Here is a 23,067-nt window from a genome sequence, read left to right as displayed (position 1 = left end):
CAGCAAGCAAAACCTCGCAGCAAACAATGTGACACTAATCTGTTGTTTGTGCTAAAATACAGAAAGGAAATTACGGCTTGGCTGTCATGAAGCTCATAAAGGGAAAAAAAGAAAAATGCCACGGAAAAAGAATAAGCTGCTAAAGAAATTTCCATTATCAGTTTGTTTCATGCCTTGTAGCTCCAGCTGCAAACAATCCCTTTCATAAATACACCCTCAAGATAAATGGCAGCGCAATTCTGGTGGCATCAGCAAGATAAACCCACAGGACTTCTCTGGCTGGGGAGGGAGGATCTGCAGAGGGTTCTGCTTCGTTTTCTTACATCTCATCACCATCTTGGGGGAGAAAATGAATATGTATCGTCTGTTATCTTGTCATTTTTGAGCCAAACATCTTAAAATACATTTTCTGTGAAATAACCCTGGGGATTTCAAGACCAGAATAAATTATTAGAGTAATTTGAGCTTGGAGTCCCTGTACTTGCTTTAAACATGGCACAAGCTCTTCCTAACGTAGGAGTCTTGCTTTTGCTTAGTAACCAAAGGAAAAAAAGGAGAAAAAAAACAATGAAAGCCAAACCGTACTTAGCTCGGGTGCTTCTGCCACACCAGGCAAGTACTTAAAATGCACAAAGCTGATGAGAGCATTTAGTGCAGCTCTGGAGGGCCGGGACTGCAGGTGGAGCTGTGCTGGGCAGGTCAGGTGTCCCGTGCCCTGTCGGATCTCAACGCTCACCCTCTGTTCAATGATTTGTGTTGAAGTTTGCTAATGCTTTGTCTGGTTTATGTTTTCCCAGGCTCAGTAACAGCTTCACGAGAAGGTGTCTCTGGGAGTGCCCAGGGAGAGGCAGCAGATGCCCCTGCCCGGCAAAGGACCCCCTGGATCTACAGCAAGTGGTGCTGGGTGCAGCGCCGTGCAGCAGAGCAACCATGCAGCAGAGCGACCGTGCAGCAGTGCCTGTGCATCACCGCGAGCAGAGCGACCGTGCAGCAGTGCCTGTGCATCACAGCGAGCAGAGCGACCGTGCAGCAGTGCCTGTGCAGCCCTCATGCCGCAGAGCAACCATACAGCAGAGCCCATGCATCGCCACAAGCAGAGCAACTGTGCAGCAGTGCCTGTGCATCATCATGCAGCCGAGCAACCGTGCTTGTGCAGCCAGCACCATGCAGCAGAGCCCATGCAGCACCACACAGCGCCATGCAGCAGAGCAGCCTGGGCTGTGCAGCACCATGCAGAAGAGCAGCAGAGCCTGTGCATCATCACACAGCAGAACAGCATGGACTGTACAGCACCATGCAGCAGAGCAACTGTGCTTGTGCAGCCAGTGCCATGCAGCAGAGCCCATGCAGCACCCCGCAGCGAGCAGCCCGGTCTGAGCAGCACTGTCCCCAGGCTGCCCTGCCCAGCAGAAACCCAGGTCCTGCATCCTTTGGCCAAACGCTCTTCCCGGCCGACACTGGCTGTGTGCTTGACAGCTCCTGTGAACGCGGCATCACCGTCTGGCTTTGACACCATCACCATTCTGCCTCTGGAGTTGCTTCACTGTGAAATGGCTTCACAGTATTCAAAGTGAAGAGAAATTGATGGCTTGTCCCAGTGGACAGTATAAATTCTGTGCAGCGGTATAAATCAACCCCATGACCATCAGATCGGCAGCCCTGGCAGCCTGTGTCCCCATCCTGCCCGCTCTGCACACAGCCGCTCCACGGGCAGCCCGGGGACACTGGGCACCGAGCTGGTGGCCCAGCCAGGTTGTCACCGGGCTGAGATCCGAAATTTGCTGCGTGTCAGCGGTGCAAGGGGTTATTGTGGGAACCGTGTTACCCTCATAGCTGTAAAACCCCATTTTGAAGAGATGAGTTGTTCACCACCACATCTCATTCCTGTCGCCCCAGTGCTGTGTGTGCGGGAGGGTGCGTGGGGGCATTTGCTGCAGCGGGGACAGGGCTGGGGCTGCAGAAGAGCTCACATCAGTTTGTTCTGCGCAGCCGCGGCGGCGCTGGTGGGTCAGACCCGCAGCACCGCGACCCCGCTCCTCCCGGCACCTTCCTCACCCCGTTAGCTGAGAATGGCTGTTCTGAGTAAGTCAGTGCATTGGAAATCTTTGATCTGTACCTCTAGACTGGCGGGAAATTTGTCTCAAACCTGGAGGCTATCTGAAATCAATAATATCATCAGCTTCACCCGCATTTACAAAGATAATATTTCCATAATGTCGCCTGATTTGGAGGGGAAGAAGAAAGGCTGTGCAGTACAAAAAGTCATAAAAAGCATTGTAGTGAAGCAGCATTAACTGTTAGAAAACTTTTCCAAGACCATTAATTGAACTTTGTTACAAGATTTAAATGAGATATTGAAAATCAAACGCTGGGGCCTGGCTTTGATTGCCTGTTCTCCGATAGAGCATAATCTCAGAGACGCAGTTTCTATTTTCATCTGTAAAGAAGGATCCAGCAGCCCTGGGGAACCGGTGTCACCTGTTTGCTGCTCCCGACATCCACATCGCGTTGGGAGCCATTTCTCTTTGTGTTCTCCGCCGAGCTCCCGTGTGCCAGGGCACGTTGGGAGCATTTGTTGTCGGTAGTTAAATCCTGTTCTGTGGTGCTGCTAAAAGCAAATCTTAATAGAAGTATCGCTAGGAGCGTCTCAGAACTCTTGCTCGTGCTGCTCCGGTTCAGCAGCAGCTCCTCCCAGCAGCTCCCAGTCCTCCCCATGGGCTTGGGGTCAGAAGAGCCCAGAGTAGGGCACAAAAAGTAAAGCTGAGCCTCAGTTCTGTGCTAATTTTACCCATCTCCGAGCTAAGGATAGTGAGGTTTTACTGTATAACAGGCCCTTTATCAGCAAAACAACTTCCTTCTGCGTATGTTGTCCCCCACTGGTAACAGCAGATGCATGTTTGTAGATACACTGTAGATACCATGTTTGAAGCAACTGAAACTCTACTTTTATATTGTGAAATAGCAGCAGGAAAGGGGCAATCACAGCCTTAACTTCTTTTATTATTATTATTATTATTATGTATTTAGTGATGAGTGTTAGTGTTTGACAAGAGGTGGGGAAGGATCTTTCTTGTTTGCACCCCCAGGCACTGTGTTCTGGGTGCTGTTTGTCCCGTGGTTTGGTCAGGGCTGCCCACAGGGCCTTAAAACACTGGCCTTTAATACTGCACGTAGATAACGTGGTCCCTCAGTCATTGTTTCCGTTTTAAATTTTCATAAAGTGCTGAATATTTGATGCAGACAAAGCCGGTCCTCACTGCGCTTCCCGTGCCTGTGGGCAAATGGCTTGTTTGGGGGTCCCGGGGATGCTTGTAGCTCTGCATTAGTGTTCATTTGAAAAGACATGCACCTGCAGATGCACTTAATCCTGTTTTTTAAGTGTTGTAGAAGAAACTCCCAGTATTGGGAACAAGTGGTTCATGGTAGAGGAGGTTTAATGCCACTCAGTAGAAGTGAATTTTTGATGGTGCAACAGTCTGATAATGGCCGTAATGTCTCAACGGACAAGTAAACAACGCTGGAGAAATTAAAATAATTCAGTGTATTAATACTGCAGGTTGAGCAGTAAACAGGACACGTACTCATGAAAAACAGGGCATTTTGGGTCTGAAGGGTGTTAGCTCTGTCCTTTGGAGGGGTGCGCAGCCGTTTGGCAGCACCGCTCCAGGAGGGGACCCGGCAGGCCCGGCGCAATCTCCATCTGTTTGCTCTTCCCACCAAAGCTGGTTCCACACCATGGCCGTACCCATCGCCCTCACGTGTGTTGGCGTCACCCATGGCCTGAGAACAGGCGGCTGCGAGTCCCGGTTGGTACCGAGGCACCAAAACACCCTGGGGAGATGGGCTCTCCATTTGTGGGGCAAATGCACCGTTTCCCATTGACTTCTCAAAATCCACTATCCTGGCGTGAATCACATCCATGCAGAATGGGAACATCTGACCCAAACTGAAACACAGAAGCCCCAGCGGGATGAGAACAGTAGACTGGGAGGTGAAGCGCTGCGTGTGTTGGAAAGGGCAGCTGCACAGATGGCGGGGGAGGCAAAACGTGTCCGAATCTGACAGTTTGGACATCAGTGATATTAGGGATATTTACACCTGGTGAATGCTTAAAGAGAGCGGCTGTGATGATAGATCTGTGTCCTCAACGGCTGATCCCTTTTCTTTTCTTTTTGGTGGGAGGATGTGTTTACAGAGAACTGCCAAACCTGAATCGCTTGGTACTGGAGAGCTGCAGCTTCCGTTCCAAGGGGGTTGATTTGCCTACCTCACTAGTTTTAAAACAGTTCCTAGTAGTTTGGGGATTTCTTGGGATTTTTTGAGATGCAGAATGTTATGATTTATTTTTACTGGCATTGCTGTTTCATCACACTATGTTTGAATATAGAGAGTGGAAAAGCTGTTGCACAGACTGGTGAAGATTCAAAATGCGATGGTTCCTCAGGCCTGAGAGCGTGAGAGGGTTGTTGTGTGTGCGCAGAAGTGCCGGTGCGTGTGCCTGCACCCCCGGTTTGGGACGCTGTTGTGGGGGACACGGGGGTCCCCGCCAGCACCAGCCTCTGGAGATGGTTGTTCCCGGGGCAGGGGCTGATCCCTCGCTGGATCCTGCAGGTCGCGCTTCAGGGAACGATATAAAGTTCTAATTCTCTTGCTGCCATACGCCGTCGGTAACTCTGTGAATAATTAGGATGATCCAGCGCATTGCTGTACATCCAAGGCTGTCGGATGAGGGTCTGTTTGCAGAGTTTGTTCTTTTAAAAGCTGTGTATCGTATCTGTCCACGTGAAACAGCCTGGAACGTACCTACCCCTGCAGGAGCCTTGGAGTGACCAAAGTAATCCGGTCACGGCAAAAGATTTTACTGTGAAATTGCGTTAGATCCGCGAAGGATCAGGGTGTTTATCAGCGGCTGCGTGTTATCTCTTCCTCTGTACAGCTGAACCCCAGGAGCTGCAAACCGTTCTCTCTCAGGCTTTCAGTGGCCTCTGGGCATCGACTGCATGGAGAACAGGGAATAAAAGCGAACCCCAGACAGCGAGGCGAAGGGCGACCCCACGTTCAGCCCGTCCGCCGCACACAGAGCCGAGCCCAGCGCTGCGCACACACTCGGTCGGTCTTTTCTTCTCGTTAATTAAGTGCTTGTCTGAATACTAATCCCTATTCATTACTTACCAGTATGGCCGTAATCTTAACTCCTGGGTCTGGAAGATGAAAATGCCCAGGAAGCAGCCTGCACCACTGCAGATGCAAGTGGGACCTGCGTTACTTTGTAAGTGTAATATGATTGAAAAGATTGGTCTTCCCCTGTGATTAATAATAGATCAGGCCTCTCGTGGTTCCTACTTCAGGTTTTAATTTTAAACAAGCTGTTGAAATGCAGTCTGTGTGCAGGAAGGGCTTCACAACAGCCTTTGTTTGGATTGAAAACAGAAGTTTGTGCTGTCTTGGAAATGGAAAACCAGAGAGCTCTGTAAAAATTCAGCCTCCTGTGATAACATACGGTCGCTTTCTGGATTTGTTGAACAAGGAAGTTTGTGCGCAGTCAGACAGTGCATCTTAACAGTCGTACAGAGATGGAGAACAGGATGTATATGAGCAATGGTGGGTGATGGTACCGGCTCCGGGCTTTCTGAGGGGGAGGGATGGGAAGTTTGTGACAAGATGTCATTGCCACACACGGAGGAGCCACAATGCTCTTTGAAGCGGTGCAGAAAGTGTCTCTGTGGAGATGCACTTTGACATCCTCCAAGAATTAGTTTTGCTGTTCTATGTGATTTCCACCTTATAAAATGTGGATAAAATAGCAATATCAAACAATTTTTGGATAAAAATGAAGAGCCCTGCACAAATACCACAGTGTGCGGTTTCAATCAAGGGGCGTTCATGGCTCTGTGCAGCTCGGTGTTCCTCAGCAGTTCACCCAAAAGGTGCAATAGGAGAAATAAGTGGTACTGACAGCACACTGAGGAAAATGGGAAATTTTGTCAAGTGGGCGAGTGAGCAGAACATCAGCTTATCCAGAACAGCACTGACGGACTTGCAGATTTTTGCTTGAATGGGACAATATTGCTGAAAAAAAAATATATATATATATATATATATTTTTTTTTTTTTTTTTTTTCCAGGCTGTTGGTCAAGGTGTTTCTATGACAACTGATACAATTTCCTTTCAGTGATGGATTACAGAGGAGAGCTCCGGGAGGTGCGAGGTGATGCAGTTGGGGGCACAGAGCCTTCCTCCGAGTTACTGGGCAGTTCTGGTTCTGCCTTTGAGCAGCACTGCGGTGGAGCCCCTGGGGCTGGTGGCGCCGGGGGCGGTTTGTGCAGCCGGCAGCTCAGTTCAGTCCATCTGACCCCGTTTCTCACGTCCTTTCCTCCCCGCGCTCCCAGCTCTGTGTTCCTGCCCCATCATCCCGTGTTCCAGCCGGCAGGAGAGCAGCTTCGCGCAACCCGCGTCGTGTATACATTCTTAGGTATAGTATTAATTTATATATGTTATGCATGTTAATTTAAGGAAGTGAGTGTCAGACTGAGGGAGGGTTAAAGGTGTTCAAATCGTGGATATATTCTCATCCAATGTGTCTTTTTTCTTCTTCTGGTGCTCAATGAGGGAGGTAGGAGCCCTGACATACCGAGCAGCAAAATCTGAGATCTTTGTTTTTAGAAGTGACCGATACGTCCTGCAGGTGTAAAACACGGGCGCAGATACAGCACACAGGAGAAAGCTCATTTTCTTTTTTTTTTTTTTTTAGAGGATCAATATTCCACGGTAGGAAAAGGCATCTGTTCCCAGCTATAGTTTTATAAACAATATTTCATTATGCCTATTATCATAACAACCCTTTTTATCTCCTCTGTCAATATTTGGGTCTATCAGGCACTGTCTTATCTTTAAAGTGAAAAATACATTGTTGTGGCAAAAGGGAAAACACACATTAACAGCCCACCTGCTAATTTATGCTTGAGGCCCAAGACGTTCTAAAGAACGCCTGTCTAACCCCGGCAGGTTTTGTACTAATTGACATTAGCCCTGTTCTGGTGAATTCCCGCCTCTCGTGGTGAGGTTTGGCAGGAGCGCAGGCGGGAGGAGCAGCGTGTGCCCTGGGGCTCTGCAGGTGACAAAATGCCCTGAGAGATCGCAGCTCTCCATTACATGGTCTCCTGGAAAAAGCTGCTTGAGTAATGGGTCATGTCCCTGCATTGATTCCTGCATCCATGTCCCTGCGTCACATCCCTGCACCGGCATCCCTGCACCTGTGACCCTGCACCGCATCCGTGTCTCCGCATCCCTGCACCGCATTTCTGCTTCGATCTGTGTGTTGCATCTCTGCATTGATCCCTGTGTCTCATCCCTGCACTGCATCCCTGCACCACATCTCTGCATTGATCCGTGTCTCATCCCTGCACTGCATCCCTGTGTCACATCCCTGCACCTGCGACCCTGCACCGCATCCGTGTCTCCGCATCCCTGCACCGCATTTCTGCTTCAATCTGTGTGTCGCATCTCTGCATTGATCCCTGTGTCTCATCCCTGCATTGATTACTGTGTCACGTCCCTGCACCTGCATCCCTGCACCCGTGTCCCAGCATTGCATCTCCACATCCCTCTGTCACATCCCTGCACTGCATCCCTGCACTGCATCTCTGCATTGATCCGTGTGTCGCACCTCTGCATTGATCCCCGTGTCTCATCCCTGTGCCACATCTCTGCATTGATCCATGCGTTGCATCCCTGTACCCATGTCCCCGCGCTGCATCTGTGTCCCTGCATTTGCACCTCCGCATCCCTGCGTCCGCATCCCTGTGTCCACGTCCCTGTGTTGCGTCGCATCCATGCATCACGTCCTCGCATTGCCCCCTGCGTTGACCTGCGCATTGCACCTGCATCCCCGCGCCCCATCCCCACGGATTCCTGGGCAGCTGTGCGGGCCGTGCGTGCCGGGGTCAGTACCCTGCGGAACCGCTCCTGCTGCTCTCGCTCCGCAGCCCAGAAGCGGCTTTTCCCGCAGCGGCTGCTCGTGCTCTTGCTCAGCCCGCGCTGCTGCTCCCGTGCAGTGTCAGCCGCTGCCTTCGTCAGAGCGGTGAGGAAGGGAAGGGGTTAATGTGGCATCTGAATCAGAGTGAGGAAAGGGAAGAAATAACTTGACATCAAGAAAACACCTTTAGAACAATTAATCCATGTCGGTACCCAGCTCATCACATGCGGCGCATAGGCAAAGCCTGTTGTTTCCAAACGGTTAACACCTCGGCGGAGTTAATTGCTGGTCTTCCTCTAAAATTCCAGTGTGATTTCTGACTTCCTAGTTTGTTGTTTATCTTTCAGCTAAGTAGATTTTAAATAAAACAAATATGTATGCTAGTAAAGCACCATAGCTTAAATATTTAAGGAAAGTAAGCAAAGCAAACATCGTAGCATAAATATTTAAGGAAAGCAAAGCAAACAAAACCTGAAACCCACACTGCTGGAGGAAACCGACTTAAAAATCTGAGGAAGAGAAACAGTGTAATGAAAACAATTGTGAGTTAATCAGTGAGTCACCAAGGTGGGTGATCTTGTGCATTAAACTTTTCCTTTGGCCGCTGGAGTGGTTGTCCCCGCTTTCACTGTCGCCTCGGGCTGTGTTTTCCTCTACAGAGCAGATTCGGAAACTCCTGGTTTTCCATCAGGAGTGTAGCATTTGTACATCTTTTCAATGGATTACATATCTGTAATATTTGTGACACAAGATGCATTTAATAGATGCTTTATAGGCAGGTATATGGTATTTCTTATGGCAGTAGTTATATTCTCCTTCTCCACCAGGTGCAAACTGTGTTTCTGTGACAAGACTCTCTAGGTCAGAAAATCAGTTTATATATTACTGTATGTATATAATACGAGGTGCAGCAAAGGCGTGGGGGGAACAGGCTGAAGCAGCTCGGCTGCTGTGTATTTAGCAGTTAAAGTGCAACCAAGTTCTAATGTGGTGGGTGCTCCCATGGGACAGCGGGTAATTCAGAGCCGTGCGGTGATTTCCAGATCGGAAAAGGACCGCACAGTGGTACAGTGATGAGAACTAACGGAGAAATTTCTGAAAAGTTCTCTGTCCTAGATTTTTTGCTGAATTACACTCTATTTTGCTTTATGAATCTCTCTTGATGAGTCTGAAGTTTTCATTACCAAAGCACTGCCGATCACCATGTTTTCCTCCCCTTTCCTACAGTTGTCTGGGTTTTTCTGAAGCTCTTGTGCTCCGGTTTCCTCCCAGGAGGTCGCAAAGATGAGGCTGAAGTCCCGTTGGTAAGTCCCCCGGTGTCACTGTACCTGTTGAGAACGTCACAGCCTGGACGCCACGGCCGAGCTGGAGCTGTGACACTCGTGTGGTTCGCTGCTGTGCTGGTGAGTCAACTCCAGCGCTGTGCAGCTGCAGGTGACGCACACACACACTCACCATACAGCTACACCGCTCTTCATGGAAGAGACGGAACAGTGTGCCTCGTAAAACGCCGTGTCTTGACACACAGAGAAACTCGAGTGAAGGAAAACAAAATAAAAATAGGTCTTAGCGTGAAAATTTCCCTCTTTGTTGGCTTGGCAGCTGTATCTGCTTGATTTCATCTTCTCATCTGTAGAGATAAATGTGCTTGTAGAAGAGAAAGGTGTAAAAATGTCAGGAGAGGGATGAATCAGTCGTGGTGGAGAAACTGGAAAGCTGTGTGCATAGAAAGCAGGGTTGGTTCCAACTTAGCCCTGGCCTTCCCCCTCAGTGTTAAAATATCCAAAGTGTTCATGAATAATAACAACTAAACGTAAAAAAAAAAAAAGCCCTTGCAGCTGCCTAGTGTGATCTGTTCTGTGAATCAGCCTGTTCCTCCACTGACACACACCATCGGTTTGGTTGTTGCTGTAGTTTGGTGGTGGGTCTGTACGAGCCGTACGTCCCATGCACGTGCGTTTCCCCGTCAGTCCGTTTTTCCTCCTTTGCCATGTGACTGTTGTCGATCATGATTTTTTTGCTGCAGTTTCAAATTGTATTTGCTTATTTAATCAGCAGTGGTGGTTTTCCAGCCTGCACACCAGAGATGAAACTGAGAAGTGTGTTTAGGACAAGGAATGCCTTTGGAGTGGGAATTAGTGTTGGGATCAGCTCCACAAAATCAACGGGTAAGCAAATGTACACGAAGGCAAATATGCTTGTGAGGAAATGTGTAAGTCACTGTATTTCTTATAGCTGTTTAGATGGTCTTTTTCTTTTTTGTATATGGTTCCAGCTTTGCCGTGTAAATCATGTCATTTCTGCGTGGCTAAGAAGGATTAGCCTGGCAGTGGGTCATTCTGGCCACTCATCCTTGTACTGGTGGGAACCCAAAAAAAGAGCGTGGAGGCACCAACCAGGAGACATGAAGAGGCCAGAAATATTATATTCCCCTCTTCCTTTGCAATGCTCTGCTGCCGGCCTGGGGCTGTCTGGTAATCTGTACCAGCGCACTCACCCGCTTCTCCAGGCGCTGGGTATCACTTATCCGCTCCAGAGCCAGCAGGGAAAGAGCAGATACAGGATTATGCCAACTGAAAAGTTAGAGCAAGCCTCTTTTATCGTATGATTTAATGTAGTAGGAGACAGTCATTTTTATAAGTTAAAATGCAATAGATTGAGATACATTCATCACAGATTGAGTTTCTTCCTTGAAGGGCTCATGGAAATGTGTGTGATGTTCATTGTTGTGTGAGATGCTGTTTCAAACTTTGAACAACAAGATAAAAGCTGGTGACTAGAAGCAAGAACTGCTGTCATTGCTGGATTTAATAAATCTTCGGCTGGGACAATAAGCCTGCGATAAAGCCAGACAAAGCTGATTGCTTCGGAGCTCTTTTGGCAGGTGGAAGGACGTGTGTGGCGGTTCGGAGCCGTGCGCGTCGCTGAGTGTGCCAGAACCCCCGGCGCCGCGGGAGGAGGGGGGAGCGTCGTCTTTCCTGGTGATAGAACCATGGGCTGGCAGGGCCCTGCGGACCCGCGCGTGAGTTGTAAAGAGCCCGCTGAGGGACACGCTTAATCATTGTCCGTCTATCCGGTGCAGAGGGGATTGGAATTGGTGTAATTGGCTTTAGGTGAGGGGTGGAAGTGAGAACTGGGACCTGCTGAAGTCCGCGGGACAGAGGAGGTGACGCTTTATGACGGATGGAGTCATAACATGAGGTTAACTAAAGATTTTCATAGTGGCTAATGGGTTCAGAAAAATAGCTAAAGCTACTCAAATACATTTTGCACAGACCATTAGGCTGCCAAGAAAACCCATTTGCTCACTGAATAGCATCAACAATCCACATGTTACTCACATTGTGCAAGTACTATGAGGTGAATTACATAGAAAGTTAATGTCACTGCTGAAGGAGGAGCTGGGACAAGAAGTCACATTTTGGTCAGTTATTTCAATAAGTTATTCCTTTTTTGTGTATTTGCGAATGAAAGACAACAGACAAGTACATTTTCTACTGTAAATGAAATAGTCCTTTAAAGAAGGCCACCTTTTTAATAAAAGCAGCTTGGTGAGATGAAGAGTTCTAGCTGACGGCAAAGCAGTTAAACAGGACACCAAGAAGGCACTATTTTGAGGAGTTTTATATTCCGTATCCGAGTGTTACAGAGTGCCAAGTTCCTGCTCAAGCTCAGGCATGCTGACCAGGGAAGATTATTTCCCTTGTCTTCTGCGCTTTCCACTGTTCTGTTTTATTCTGTTAACAGGAATTAGTTGGTAAGCTTCCTCAAGATCCTCCCATCTTAAAATGTCATGAACAGAAGAAAAGCTCACACTGAGTCACTCACCTCTGAGCAAACGGGGTGTCTGTGCTTTTCCATATGTTATTGCAGTGCACAAATCCGTACTTCACTGCGCGCTCCCCACATGGACCCAAAGGGTTCCTTGCTCCCTCTTTCACTAACACGTGTTCAACAGCTTCAGCCAGCATGTAAAAAAATATGTACAAGAGTCCCTGGTCTAAAAAGCCCCAGTTATTAATGATAGACTGTAAGTTACTGTTGATGAATTTGGTCTGTGCCTCCCGGAGCAGCAGCTCGGTGGCTCCTTTGGGGACCGTGCCCCTCTCTGGGCTGAGGGGTTGATGTTCAGTAGGTTTTGATCTTGATTCTTACACATCTGAGAGTCTTAGGCAAAGCACAGCCCATTGTTTCAATGGAATAAAACCATACAAATAGACCTTTTCTTTGTTTTTCTGCTTTGTCCCTGAGTTTGAGGAAGGCTTCTACCGACACTGGAGGCCAGCAGCAGCGTCGGGAGGGAAGAATGAAAAAGAAACTCTTTGCTTACCAACAGTTTTGATGCATCTTTGTGAGCAGGGACTGAACCTGGCACTTGGGAGCTGAAACTGCCAACACCTGCCAGAGGTAAAGAGTAAAACCTGACAGGACGGTGGCAGCAAAGGGCTCCAGCTCCGAGCGGTGTCACCGGGGGAGCGGGACGTGCGTGGGTGTCCCCGCAGGCTCCGGACCGGCCATGGGAAGCGCTGCCGAGCTCTGCTTTCCCAACAGTGAGTGGTTTCTGTTCAGTGGTCTCTAAAGCACCTTGTGGTGGTGGAACTGGGAGCTGGTGCCGGCGCTTGGCTGCAGGTTGCTGGTGCATCCCTGGAGCGGTGCAGGGTGGAGCAGCCGCCTCTGTCTCCTCCTCGCCCCAAATTCAGACATGACGGGGTCCCCCAGTGGCCTGAAACAAGTGATCAGTGCTCAGAGGAATTCTTGCTGGCTGTGAGTAAACATTTGCTGTTTGCCAGAGTAAAATCACATTGATATTCACTGTGTGATTTTGCTGTCTGCAAAATGAATAAAATAAGTGTAATAGGCAAAAAAGGGTATGGATTTTTTAATGCATAATTTTGAAAAGGCAGGCTTTCATATCAGCATCCTGTTCAAAAAGAGAGGGTTGTGTATGGAAGCAAATTATCCTTTATGTTGTTCACTTAGTGATGAAGGTATGGGAAATAGGTTGGCAGAAATTAAGACATATCCTGGCAAACAGAGAAGAATATGCAAAGCCTTTTGTGTCTTAAAGGTGAAGACCATGGGTCTCCAGCTCCCAGGATAGGGAAATGACGCTCAGACGGATGTTGCTCCCTTCTTCCACAGGACACGTCTGCCCTGCTGTCCCCCCGTGCCGTGACGGAGCCGTGGAGGCCAGAGGACCCATCTGCAAACCCTGAGCGAGGACAGTGTCACAGGCAGGAATTTCTGAGGTTAGCACTCCAGATTTTTGTCTCCATGGGTGTCAGGGAGCAGGACGCAGTGTCCTCTGCCACAGGGCTCTGCTGTTCTCCTGCCGCTCTGGGACTTGGGATCCCTCTGTGACTCCTTCCAGAAGCGCATCATCTCCCTGCAGCTGCCAAAGGGGGTGAGATGATACTTCCCTTTCTCCTCTTTCTTTTCCAATTTTAACACTTCTTAACAAAACCAGGGCTCAGATACACCTTGTAATGCATGTGCTTTTTTTTTTTGTCCCGTTTTTATGGAGCGTGCCTGGGGCAGCGCCCTCAGGTACCGCGCTCGGGAGCCGCGGGCTCGCCCCAGCCTGGTGAAGCTGCTCTTTGATGATGGAGCGGCAGCGAGACCCAGGAGCGCCGGCCAAGGGACTTGGACTTGGGAAGAGCTGATGCTGCCGTGAGCGGAACAGTCCCCGTGCTCCACCTCCTCGGGGATGTCCAGACGGAAGGTAGTGTCTGTTTTTTCTTACCTGCTGCCTCACATCTTAAATCAGGGCGGTTTTTTCTTGGTCCTGATGACCAAGAGAGGATTAAGGGCGTTGGCGTGTGCTGCTCATCTGCTGAGCACTGCAAAACACAGCCTGGCTCATCTGCAGGGGCTGGAGAGCTGATACTGTTCCCTGTAGGTCCATTTTATGTACAAAGACTGTTCTTGGGTTCATACATTGTGTATGCAGCCAAGTATACTACAGGCATCAAACAAATAATAGAGAAAAAAAAAAGCTGAGATCATACTTAAGGGAAAAAAAGGCAAGAGTGCTCTTCTTGGGCAGTAAAAAGTAAAAGTAGTTACTGAAAATGTAATAGTTACTGTGAATAGGTGTCAGATACAAACACAAAGCTTGCTGGCTGTGTGGAGACAGCCAACAGCAAATCGATGTGTTGGAAAAGAAACACACACCTGTGCACAAGGTGTTTGTTAACAACAGGCTGAGCCCTGCCCGGCCGCGGCTCTTGGCTTTACTGGCCGTGATACAACGCAAAATAAGTGTTAAGAGGTATTGCTGCTGCTGAAGATTGGCTTGTAAATACCAAACGTGTGGCAAAAGGGAACTTTTCAGCAAATGAGCGACCTGGGCTTAAAGAACCAAGTCGTGCTGGCCGGGGAGGACAAGCAGTTCTGGAAAGGCCAGGGGTGCTGAGGGCTGGTGCTGCAGTTCCCACTCAGCAGGAGTCAGAGGAGAAGCAGCATCTCACCCCTCGGCTTTTATTAATTGGCTATAAATAATATTAATTATGCTTTTAGCACAAAAAGCAATTATCAAAATATTTTGCTAAACAAAAAAAGACTGTTTACCCAAAGACACTCGACTGTATCAAAGCCTTTACAAAAAGCTTAGAAATTAATAAATATGTTTGATTAGCAGTTTCATGGATGCAGAGATTCTGTATATGGAAGCATTATAGTGCACTTAATTATATATAAAGGCAATTAGTGTCACAAATGAAGACTAAGCTCTGACTCAGCCTAAATAATTGTCATTATCTATCATATAGCATGCCCAGAAAGCTTAACTCTGCAATGATATTTATGAACAATAAGCTTGGCATTACCATACCAAAACAATTTGGGTATAATTCAGGCTAAATAATAAATGGCAAAAAAAAAATTCACTTCCATTCTTCATTATTTTTTTCCAAGTGTAATTGCAAAAGCGTTTTTCACAGTGTGGTCAGCACAGAAATAGTGGAAAAATGTATTCTCCTGAGCGTGTCCGTGGCTCCCTGGGGAGGTTATTCCGTGAGGTTATTCCGTGAGGTTATTCCCATGACTTGGGTGGATGCAGCAATTCCAGATTTTTTAATGTTTGTTTGTTTTATTTTGTTTTGTTTTGATTTTTTTTTTTTAATTGTACCTCGGTTCACAGGTACAACACAACACTGACAGGGACTGAACCCAGTGTCATCCGACAGGTGTGTGCTCAATGGGTAATAGATGAAGACATTGTGAAAACAGCACTAATGCTGCACCGATGGTAAGCACATCCAATTGGAAAATAAAAGATGCTAAATGGAGGTAAGGGCTCCTTTTTTTTTGTTGTTTGAAATGTGCTGTGTGGGTGTAATAGCACAGTGTGACTTGTGGAATTAGACAAATGCTCAGCAGTCCACAGTGCACCATCGCCTCGTGTCAGCTGTTCAGACTGTGCCCGGCTGGGCCGCGCGGTAACTCATGTCACGGTGATACAGAGACAAGAAACTTCCTATTGCATTTATATTAGTAAATATAAAAAATAACTTACTTACAAATATTTTACTACAAGCAGCAGGATGGTATATCAGTTATAAATTATATTTATGCAACATAAAGTGGTTATATATGGAGATACATACATCTGTAATGAGAGCTATTAATGTACTTTCTCATATAGTTGGGTATAATATAGATGTATGAGAACAGGTCTGATGTCTTTAATTCTGCCCATGTGCATGGAGCAGCCGGTTGTACGTGGCACTTCCAGTTGTCCCAGTGAGGGACAAATCAAAGCGAGCCCATTCCACGTAGTACTTTGATATATGAAAATATTTGCAGGGTTTTCACGCCTCCTCCATTTACTTTTCAGGCAGTGATCAAACCAGAAAGCCATTCAGGAGGGATAAATCATTTAAGAGTGACTCTGTGTTAACCTGCAGTAAATGAGAAGAGACCTTTGATGTTGAGTCTGTGCACATACACGGATGGATCACACAGCAGGCAGGTAACCCGGCCCGGGCACCGCAGCTCATCACCCACAGCCCTGGGGATCCTGTGTGTGCCCACACACACCTGTGGAAATGAGCAGCAATATGACAGGCTCTGGTTTTAGTCTCTGTTTTGGGTTTAATGCAGCAGGAGCTGGGAGAAGAAATTAAACCACCAAGAAACCCAAATCAAAAAAATACCCCCCATGAAACTGCACACCACTCACTCCCACCCAGCAACAGCCTTTCCTGCTCAGCGTGTCAGTCCACCTCCCCCCCCAAAACGTGAACAACAAATCAACAAACTGTATTTTTTCCCATTCAGAAAAAAGTTATGGTCGTTGAGGAAGAATCACTGATGGTTACATACGTGCTTAGCCCAATGCTGGCTCTGTCCTTGGTTTTATGGACAGTGTTGAGAAAATGTTGCAGAGCTCTGTTAGTTGTTGGGCTGCTAATTCATTTCTCGCTAACAAAGCCTTTAGTTGGGTGGGATTTCATCTTTTGTTTGCTGTAATTCATTGTTAGCTCTGTGAATATTAATAGCACAAGGAGAAGGCCTTGCACACAGGCATCCAGCCGCACAAGGAGTCAATCAGGGGCTGACGTGCAGGTCTTCATCGCTATGCGCTGGGGCCTGTGCTGCGGCTGTCAGATCTTCTTTTGATGCTGATTAACTTCATCAGTATAATTGATCAAGTTGTCTAGAGAAAATGGGAGGCTAAACACTTCACACAGCAATCGGCACGGCGCACCCAGAGCGCCGGCACCGTGCAGAAGGCACCGCGCGGCGGCTGTGGGGCAACCGCAAGGAGGTTCCTCTCGCCACCCTGTCCGTCTGTGACAAGGTCACGAAATAAAGGTTAGTCACAAGGGGGAGGGGGAGGGAACAACTGAAAAAATATATTTATTGGAGTAAATAAAAAAAAGTTAACCAAAATCCTTTATTGATACATTCTTGGATAATATCACAGGATCAAGAGAATGGAAAGGGAGGGAGGAGTTGGCGGCAAAGATTGGTTTCACTAAATTGGCACATAAGCAGCAAGATTAACGAAATTACTTATTACAAACAGTATAAAACATACATGCTTTTTAAGTCCTTATCACACTGGTCAATCATGGTGGGGCATCAACAGAGAAAAGAAAAAAACAAACCTCAAGACATGTAAAAGCCATATTCTTTCCTCCAAATATCATAAGAATTCTTGAAATTATTGCAAAATAGTCATATACCTTAAATAAAATAACAGAATATAACACAAATACAAATATCAAACATAAATTATTAACATGTACCATAAAATACATTACTGGCATGCATTCCAAAGATCAAGACCTGTAGTAAAACTCAGCAGAATTGCTCTCTGCCTCCTCTGCAGCCCATTGCGGTTGTGAAGTGGGGGGGACTAACTTCGCCAGCACAGTTTTTGGTCTTTAAATTCTTTTGTTTGTTTGTTTAGTAAAAAAAATAACGTATATGGATTGCAGTGATACAATAGTAATCATACAAGTCGTGTACATAGGTCTTTGAAATCCTTAGGTGGTGTGGTGGTTGTTCGGATGCGCTAAGTCTGAGAGAACAGGGCCTCAATGAAACTGCATTCAGAAAACAAACAGTGACCTCGAAACGACATGGATGGCAATATGCAAAAAAACCCTCACAAACTGTACAGAAAGTTCAAAAACTTGCAGTCTGGAAGTACATAGAAAGACAGAATTAGCCCCATAAAGTCCTCGTAGCCAAAGGCGGCCGCTCCTCCCGTGGCCGGGCCCGCGGCTCCCGCGGGGCCGAGGCGGCGATGCCGGGAGCGATGGAGGTTGGGGAGCAGCCTGGGGAGCGCGGGTCCCGCTCCCCGTCCCGCAGCCGGGCCCTCGCCCGCCGAGGTGGCACCCGCCGCCCGGGGAGGGTGGATGGATGGATGGAAATCCTCGCCCGTCCTCCGCCCCACGCGGCAAAATCCCGCTAGATCACCAGGTTGTTATAACTGACGTATTTCTTTTTTGCTGCAGGGCCTGGAAGAGAACCAGAGAAGGGTCAGAAATGCCTCTTGGCAAAGGCAGGATGCTGGGCTGAGGGATGCGGGTATGTGGCATGGATGGTGGTACAGGACAGGGATGCAGGTACAGGATGGATGGGGGTACAAACAGCAATGCAGGTGCAGGACAGGAATGTGAGTATGGGACAGGGATTTGGGTACAGGACAGGGCTGGGGCTATGGACAGGTATGAGGGTACGGGACAGATGGGGGTACAGGCAGGGATGGGGGTACGGGACAGATGGGGGTACAGGACGGGGATGGGGGTACGGACGGGGATGGGGGTACGGACGGGGATGGGGGTACGGACGGGGATGGGGGTACGGACAGGGATGGGGGTACAGGACAGGGATGGGGGTACAGGACAGGGATGCGCCAGCAGCTCCCGCATCCCCACGAGCTCCGTCCCTGGGCAGTCCCTGTCAGGCCGGGCGCAGCGGTGCCTCCAGCTCCAGTGTTACTATGAACAAAATTACGGCTGATAGATTTTGTTATACTCTTGCAGTCTGTATGACTTCACTGCCGAGGCACTGTCACCAGAGCCCATTAATGTTAAAAATAAAACAACCAACAGTGACGTTCTCTCCCACTACATAAATCTCCTGGGCTAAGCTTGGATTCTGGTATGGATAAAATGATTCTTGAAGTTTTATGACTTCTGAGAATTTTTCAATATGGGGATCAAGGTACCAGCTTTCCTAATTATGACCATCAAATGCAATCTATTTGTAAACAGAAATAAGTAAAACCAGTCAGTAACTAATTTGTGACCAATGCTACACAGTTCTGTCAGTAAAAAAGACCTATATTTGCAGCTGAATACAAAGTAAAATATTCTGCAACACTTTGACAACACTGACAGCTTAGGAACACAACACCTGATAACACGTTCTCATCAGGCACGTTAACAAAAACATCACTATTTATATGCAAATTCTGTAACTGGGAAGTAACTACTTGTACTGGGCTTATTAGATTTTATATAGAACTGTATTCCAGTGGTTACAGAAAAGGTCTTCCCCTCCTTATTCAATAAAAGAAGAAAAAGAGTGTATGAAGTACATGTAGTCTTGCAGTAAAGATTAAAATCCAATATTCTAAGTGAGTGATCACGAGACTAGCTTAAGCTGATGGATATTCTCCAAAGGTTAAATGATCAAGCACAGCAGTTATTATCAACTATTCTTATTCAGCATCTGCGGGTTTTTGGAGTAACTTGGATTCAACAAAATACATTAACATGAATCATAATCAACCATGCACAGAAACACTGAATAGATGAACAAACCTCAGCCTCAGTGCATCCCCTAATAAAATATACACGTAGAGGATAAGCAAGAGGGACAGGGCTGACCTATCTGGATTGCTGGAAGCCTGCTGCTCGGTCCGGGGGCAGGATGGGTGTGCCTGCCCTGGGCAGCCCTGTCCCCTCACCCGGCGCTGCCTGTGTCCCCTGTGTCCCCAACAGCCCGGACCGCGATGCAGCAGAGACCACCGTGGATTTTTCAGGTGACCTGCTTTGCAGAAATAGTTGCTCAAATAAGGCCAGGCTCTCAACCAACAGCTCAGAGTATTTTCAGAGTAGAATGCTTGAGGGTGCAGTCCAATGTAAGTATTTTTCATGGTGTTCACCATTTTTTTTACTGACAAAGATTAATTTACTCCTAGGTGTTTTCAAGACTGTCATTTAAGAACCTCCAGAGTAACTCCAGCACTTCTCAGTATTATTCTGAAACCCTGTTGAGCTGTTTGACACAAGAGGCAGAGCTGTTCCATCAAGGACTGATCCCACAAAATGCTCATCATCTTCAGTTCCCATTAACTACTCTTGGAGATGAAGATATTCAACACATGGCAGGATAAAACTCATTATCCTTCAAGGCTACACTACAAATACTCAGTAAATTGTGGTATGCTATTAAATCCTGATGAGAGGTAAAATGCAGCTAGAAAAAAAAAATATAATCATGAAAGAGGTTACGAAGTAATTACATGTATTATATTGTGATATACTTCAGCTTTATCCATTACATGCTCCAATTTCAAACGGCAGCAGAGCTGCTGTGGCAGAAGGAGACTTTGATCCTCTCCACTGCTGGTGCATGTTATATCAGCCCTCTAATGCTTACCGGGCTGTTGCTCCAACTTTCACAGCAAACCTGGTATTGCATTAAATGAGGTTTCCCAAAATTTCAACCACTGCAGCTCATTTCTCGTTCTCAATGATAACGAACCACCCCTCTGTGGAAAGATGGGCTCCATGCATCGCAGCCTCCGCCAGGGGAGCTCTCTTGGGCACTGCTCTGCTTCACCAGAATAGTGGAGTTGACAGAAGCATCACCCATCATTTAGATAAAACGATCAATAAGCGCTTCACGGTCGCTTTAGGAAAGATGATCCTCCCTGGTACCTTCTGTACCTCTCAGCTCTGGTCCTGCTCTGACTGCAGGATCCTGGAGCTCAGCTGAGCTCCAGCTCCAGCCTGTTCTGAAGGGCTCAGCACAGCCTGTCTGTCCGTGACTCTACTGAGTCTTAGCTCAGCATTGTCAGTGGCAATTAGCACCAGGTATGGATTTGATTTCTCTCAAATAACTTAATTTACATGAAAACGGGGAACGCTAATGGAACATCAGCGTTACCAGAATCCACCATGCGTTAATCCAGGGTACGTGAGCATTCCCTGTTCTTTAAATGGGAAATAGATACAGATCTCAGACGTCATGTTGGTGGTAATGGATGACAGCTTTCCAACAGTGAAAACAGATTGTCCCGTTGCTAATACCATATACACGTTAATTAATATACATATAATTATGCCAACATCAGCTGGCCATGGCCTTGGTGGCACTGGAGGCCAGCCAAGCAATCTGGACCAGTCCTCCTGCACAGAGACACACGCACCGGCCGCATCCCCTCCCGAGGTCAGTGCAAAGGACACGCAAACAAACAGCCAAAATACGGGCTGATAGCTGGTTTTAAACACAGAATACCACGGAGAAAGGAAACATCCAAGATAGTGACTGCCTGCATGTTTTAAGAGCAGATAAACGTGCTCTTGAAGCAGTTGCATTGTATAACTTGTTTGAAAAAAAAAGAGACCTTACTATTTAAAAAGAGACAACATATTGCTATTAGTGACCAGTGCAGTGCCTTTTCTTGCTAATTAGTGGTGAATAGCAGCTATATTAATAGGAGAAGAAATTAGTATGAGAAGAACACGATTTCATCTCTACAGACAGGCCCACTGTACTGGAAACCAGCTCCAGGTTCCATCCAGCCACAGGTAACCCCGTCACACGCACCTGTCGAGCAGAGCGCAGCGCGGGATCCGTCAGCCCCGATTTTGCTTGAAATGAGAGTTGCTGTGTCCAGCTCCTGGCAGAACCCGGCCTGGGCTGTCACACCTGGGGACGCTTGGGCAGAACCCGGCCTGGGCTGTCACACCTGGGGACGCTTGGGCAGATGTGCTGGAGGGCGCCCAGAGCGATGGAAGCATCACGTCCTCACTGCTCAGCCGCGGTGCCGGGCAGGAGGAAGGCGCAGCATCACGTCTCCCTTCTGCTGCTGTTCATCTGCGTTTATGGACATTGCGCTTAAACCAGGACCTCTGAGAACCCAGGAAGGCGAGAGCAGCGCCTTCCAGGACGGTTCCACCTCCTGGCGGCTAGACTGACAGCTGCACAAAGGCGGCACCTTGGTCCTCACAAACCCCAGACACTCCATTGCACGGTGTTCATTCTAAAGCTGCGACTGTGTGCCAGATACAGCCAACGCTCCCCCGTGAGCCAGCTGTCCTCAGCTGTGAACTCGATCGAGGGTGCATCCCACCCTCCTGCCCTGCCCGCAGCAGCACAGCCCCGCAGGAAGGATGCTCAATGTTACTTATGGAAATTAAGACCACCTGTGTATCTGCATGTGGGCAATAAACAACATTTCTTTAAAGCCAAACAACTAATTAAGCCCCTTTCCTTTACAGCTGTTGTCCCACCTGCCCGACGGGCACTGGGGGACAGTGACAGTTTCCATCCAGAGGCGAGGAGCAGGATTTAAAATAACTGCATCTCTGTTGTAGCAACATATTAAAAACACATGCGCAGAAGCAAAAGTCCTCTTTGGAAATAGAAGTTTCACCACTTGACTGCTTTTCATTATCTTGAGCACAGGCCACAGAGAAAGCAGCTCCCGCAGCATCCAAAAGCAAAGCAGATCTGTCAATACTTGCTCAGAGTGAGATTTAATCACTTTCGCTTCAATTTTATGCACATTTGTAACCTCTTCCATGCTTCAAGAGAAAAGATTTAGAGTGAAAAAGATGATTTTTATTACAGCCCACAGGCATCTCAAGCTATCAAACGTATGAAACATGATCTGAGTATCTCCAGCACTGAGCAAGAACTGACGCCCCGATGGCTCCGAGTCGGGAGCCTCTGCTCTGATCCCCATTGCTGGCGCAGATCACGCTTACCTCTTCTTTTTCATTTTCTTAATTCTTGCTTAGAAACCTGTATCATTGATGTCAGGCAAAGCGGAGGCTGATTATTAAATCCTGCTTCTAGTGCATCTAAAAGGAAGATGGATGCAGGTGGCTCCTCCTCCGGCTCTGAGCCTGAAAGACACGAGCTCTCCACATGCTCAGGTGCTTTTAGATTACAAAATATATATGAGACAGTGATGAAGGCAACAATCCTAAATGATTCTACATGCACCTAATGGAATGAAGCTTGGAGAAAATAATGTAATTTTAAATTTAGTATCTAAATGTAAATGGATTGTTATATCGCATTTCACATCTCTCCTGTTGTGCTCCCTACCATGGTGTATTGGCAGCTTATTTAGTATATAAATGCCTACAGTTGTATAAAAACTGCTTCCTTTTACTGCGTGTGCTGGCGGGAGCTGCCGGTCCCGAGCGGCAGCCTGGGCTGTGTGACTTCTATGCAGATCAGCACACAGAGCCCCATGTTTTAATAATAGGATAGGAATATATTAAATTATAGAGATAACACAAGTAAAAAGTGTGTTCCTCCATAATTGCTGTACAGCCTTCTCTCCTCATACATTATATCATCCTCAGCTGTCACATTTCGCTGTCACTCC

The 23,067-nt window shown here is 47.5% G+C and overlaps 2 protein-coding genes across 24 annotated transcripts in view; one reads left to right on the top strand and one right to left on the bottom strand.

Moving 5' to 3' along the window:
• The window catches only part of LOC110363633 (uncharacterized), a 111,153-nt gene extending 91,207 nt beyond the window's left edge, over positions 1–19,946 (top strand). For 3 of the 17 annotated variants that reach the window (XR_010475193.1, XR_010475194.1, XM_065075812.1), the window contains 11 exons: positions 798–5,601; positions 6,126–6,473; positions 9,204–9,379; positions 10,032–10,144; positions 10,861–10,998; positions 12,336–12,526; positions 13,119–13,698; positions 15,118–15,266; positions 15,814–16,793; positions 17,945–18,017; positions 19,639–19,946. Coding sequence is in view for 15 of the 17 variants with exons in the window: in XM_065075812.1 (XP_064931884.1) it covers positions 798–1,510 (713 nt within the window). In the remaining 2 variants the exon portion in view is untranslated. Of the gene's footprint in view, positions 1–797; positions 5,602–6,125; positions 6,474–9,203; positions 9,380–10,031; positions 10,145–10,860; positions 10,999–12,227; positions 12,527–12,676; positions 12,741–13,118; positions 13,699–15,117; positions 15,267–15,813; positions 16,794–17,944; positions 18,018–19,638 lie in introns of all 17 variants that reach the window. The other 14 variants (XM_065075818.1, XM_065075824.1, XM_065075816.1 and 11 more) reach the window with 14 other exon arrangements.
• Positions 16,857–23,067, bottom strand: part of GRM7 (glutamate metabotropic receptor 7) — a 267,872-nt gene continuing 261,661 nt past the window's right edge. For all 7 annotated transcript variants that reach the window (XM_065075811.1, XM_065075808.1, XM_065075810.1 and 4 more), the window contains one exon: positions 16,857–17,947. Coding sequence is in view for 3 of the 7 variants with exons in the window: in XM_065075805.1 (XP_064931877.1) it covers positions 17,898–17,947 (50 nt within the window). In the remaining 4 variants the exon portion in view is untranslated. The remainder of the gene's footprint in view (positions 17,948–23,067) is intronic.

This window comes from Columba livia, chromosome 10 (assembly GCF_036013475.1).
Source record: "Columba livia isolate bColLiv1 breed racing homer chromosome 10, bColLiv1.pat.W.v2, whole genome shotgun sequence".
Taxonomy (NCBI): Eukaryota; Metazoa; Chordata; class Aves; order Columbiformes; family Columbidae; genus Columba; species Columba livia.
This window is presented reverse-complemented; position numbering and strand designations above follow the sequence as displayed.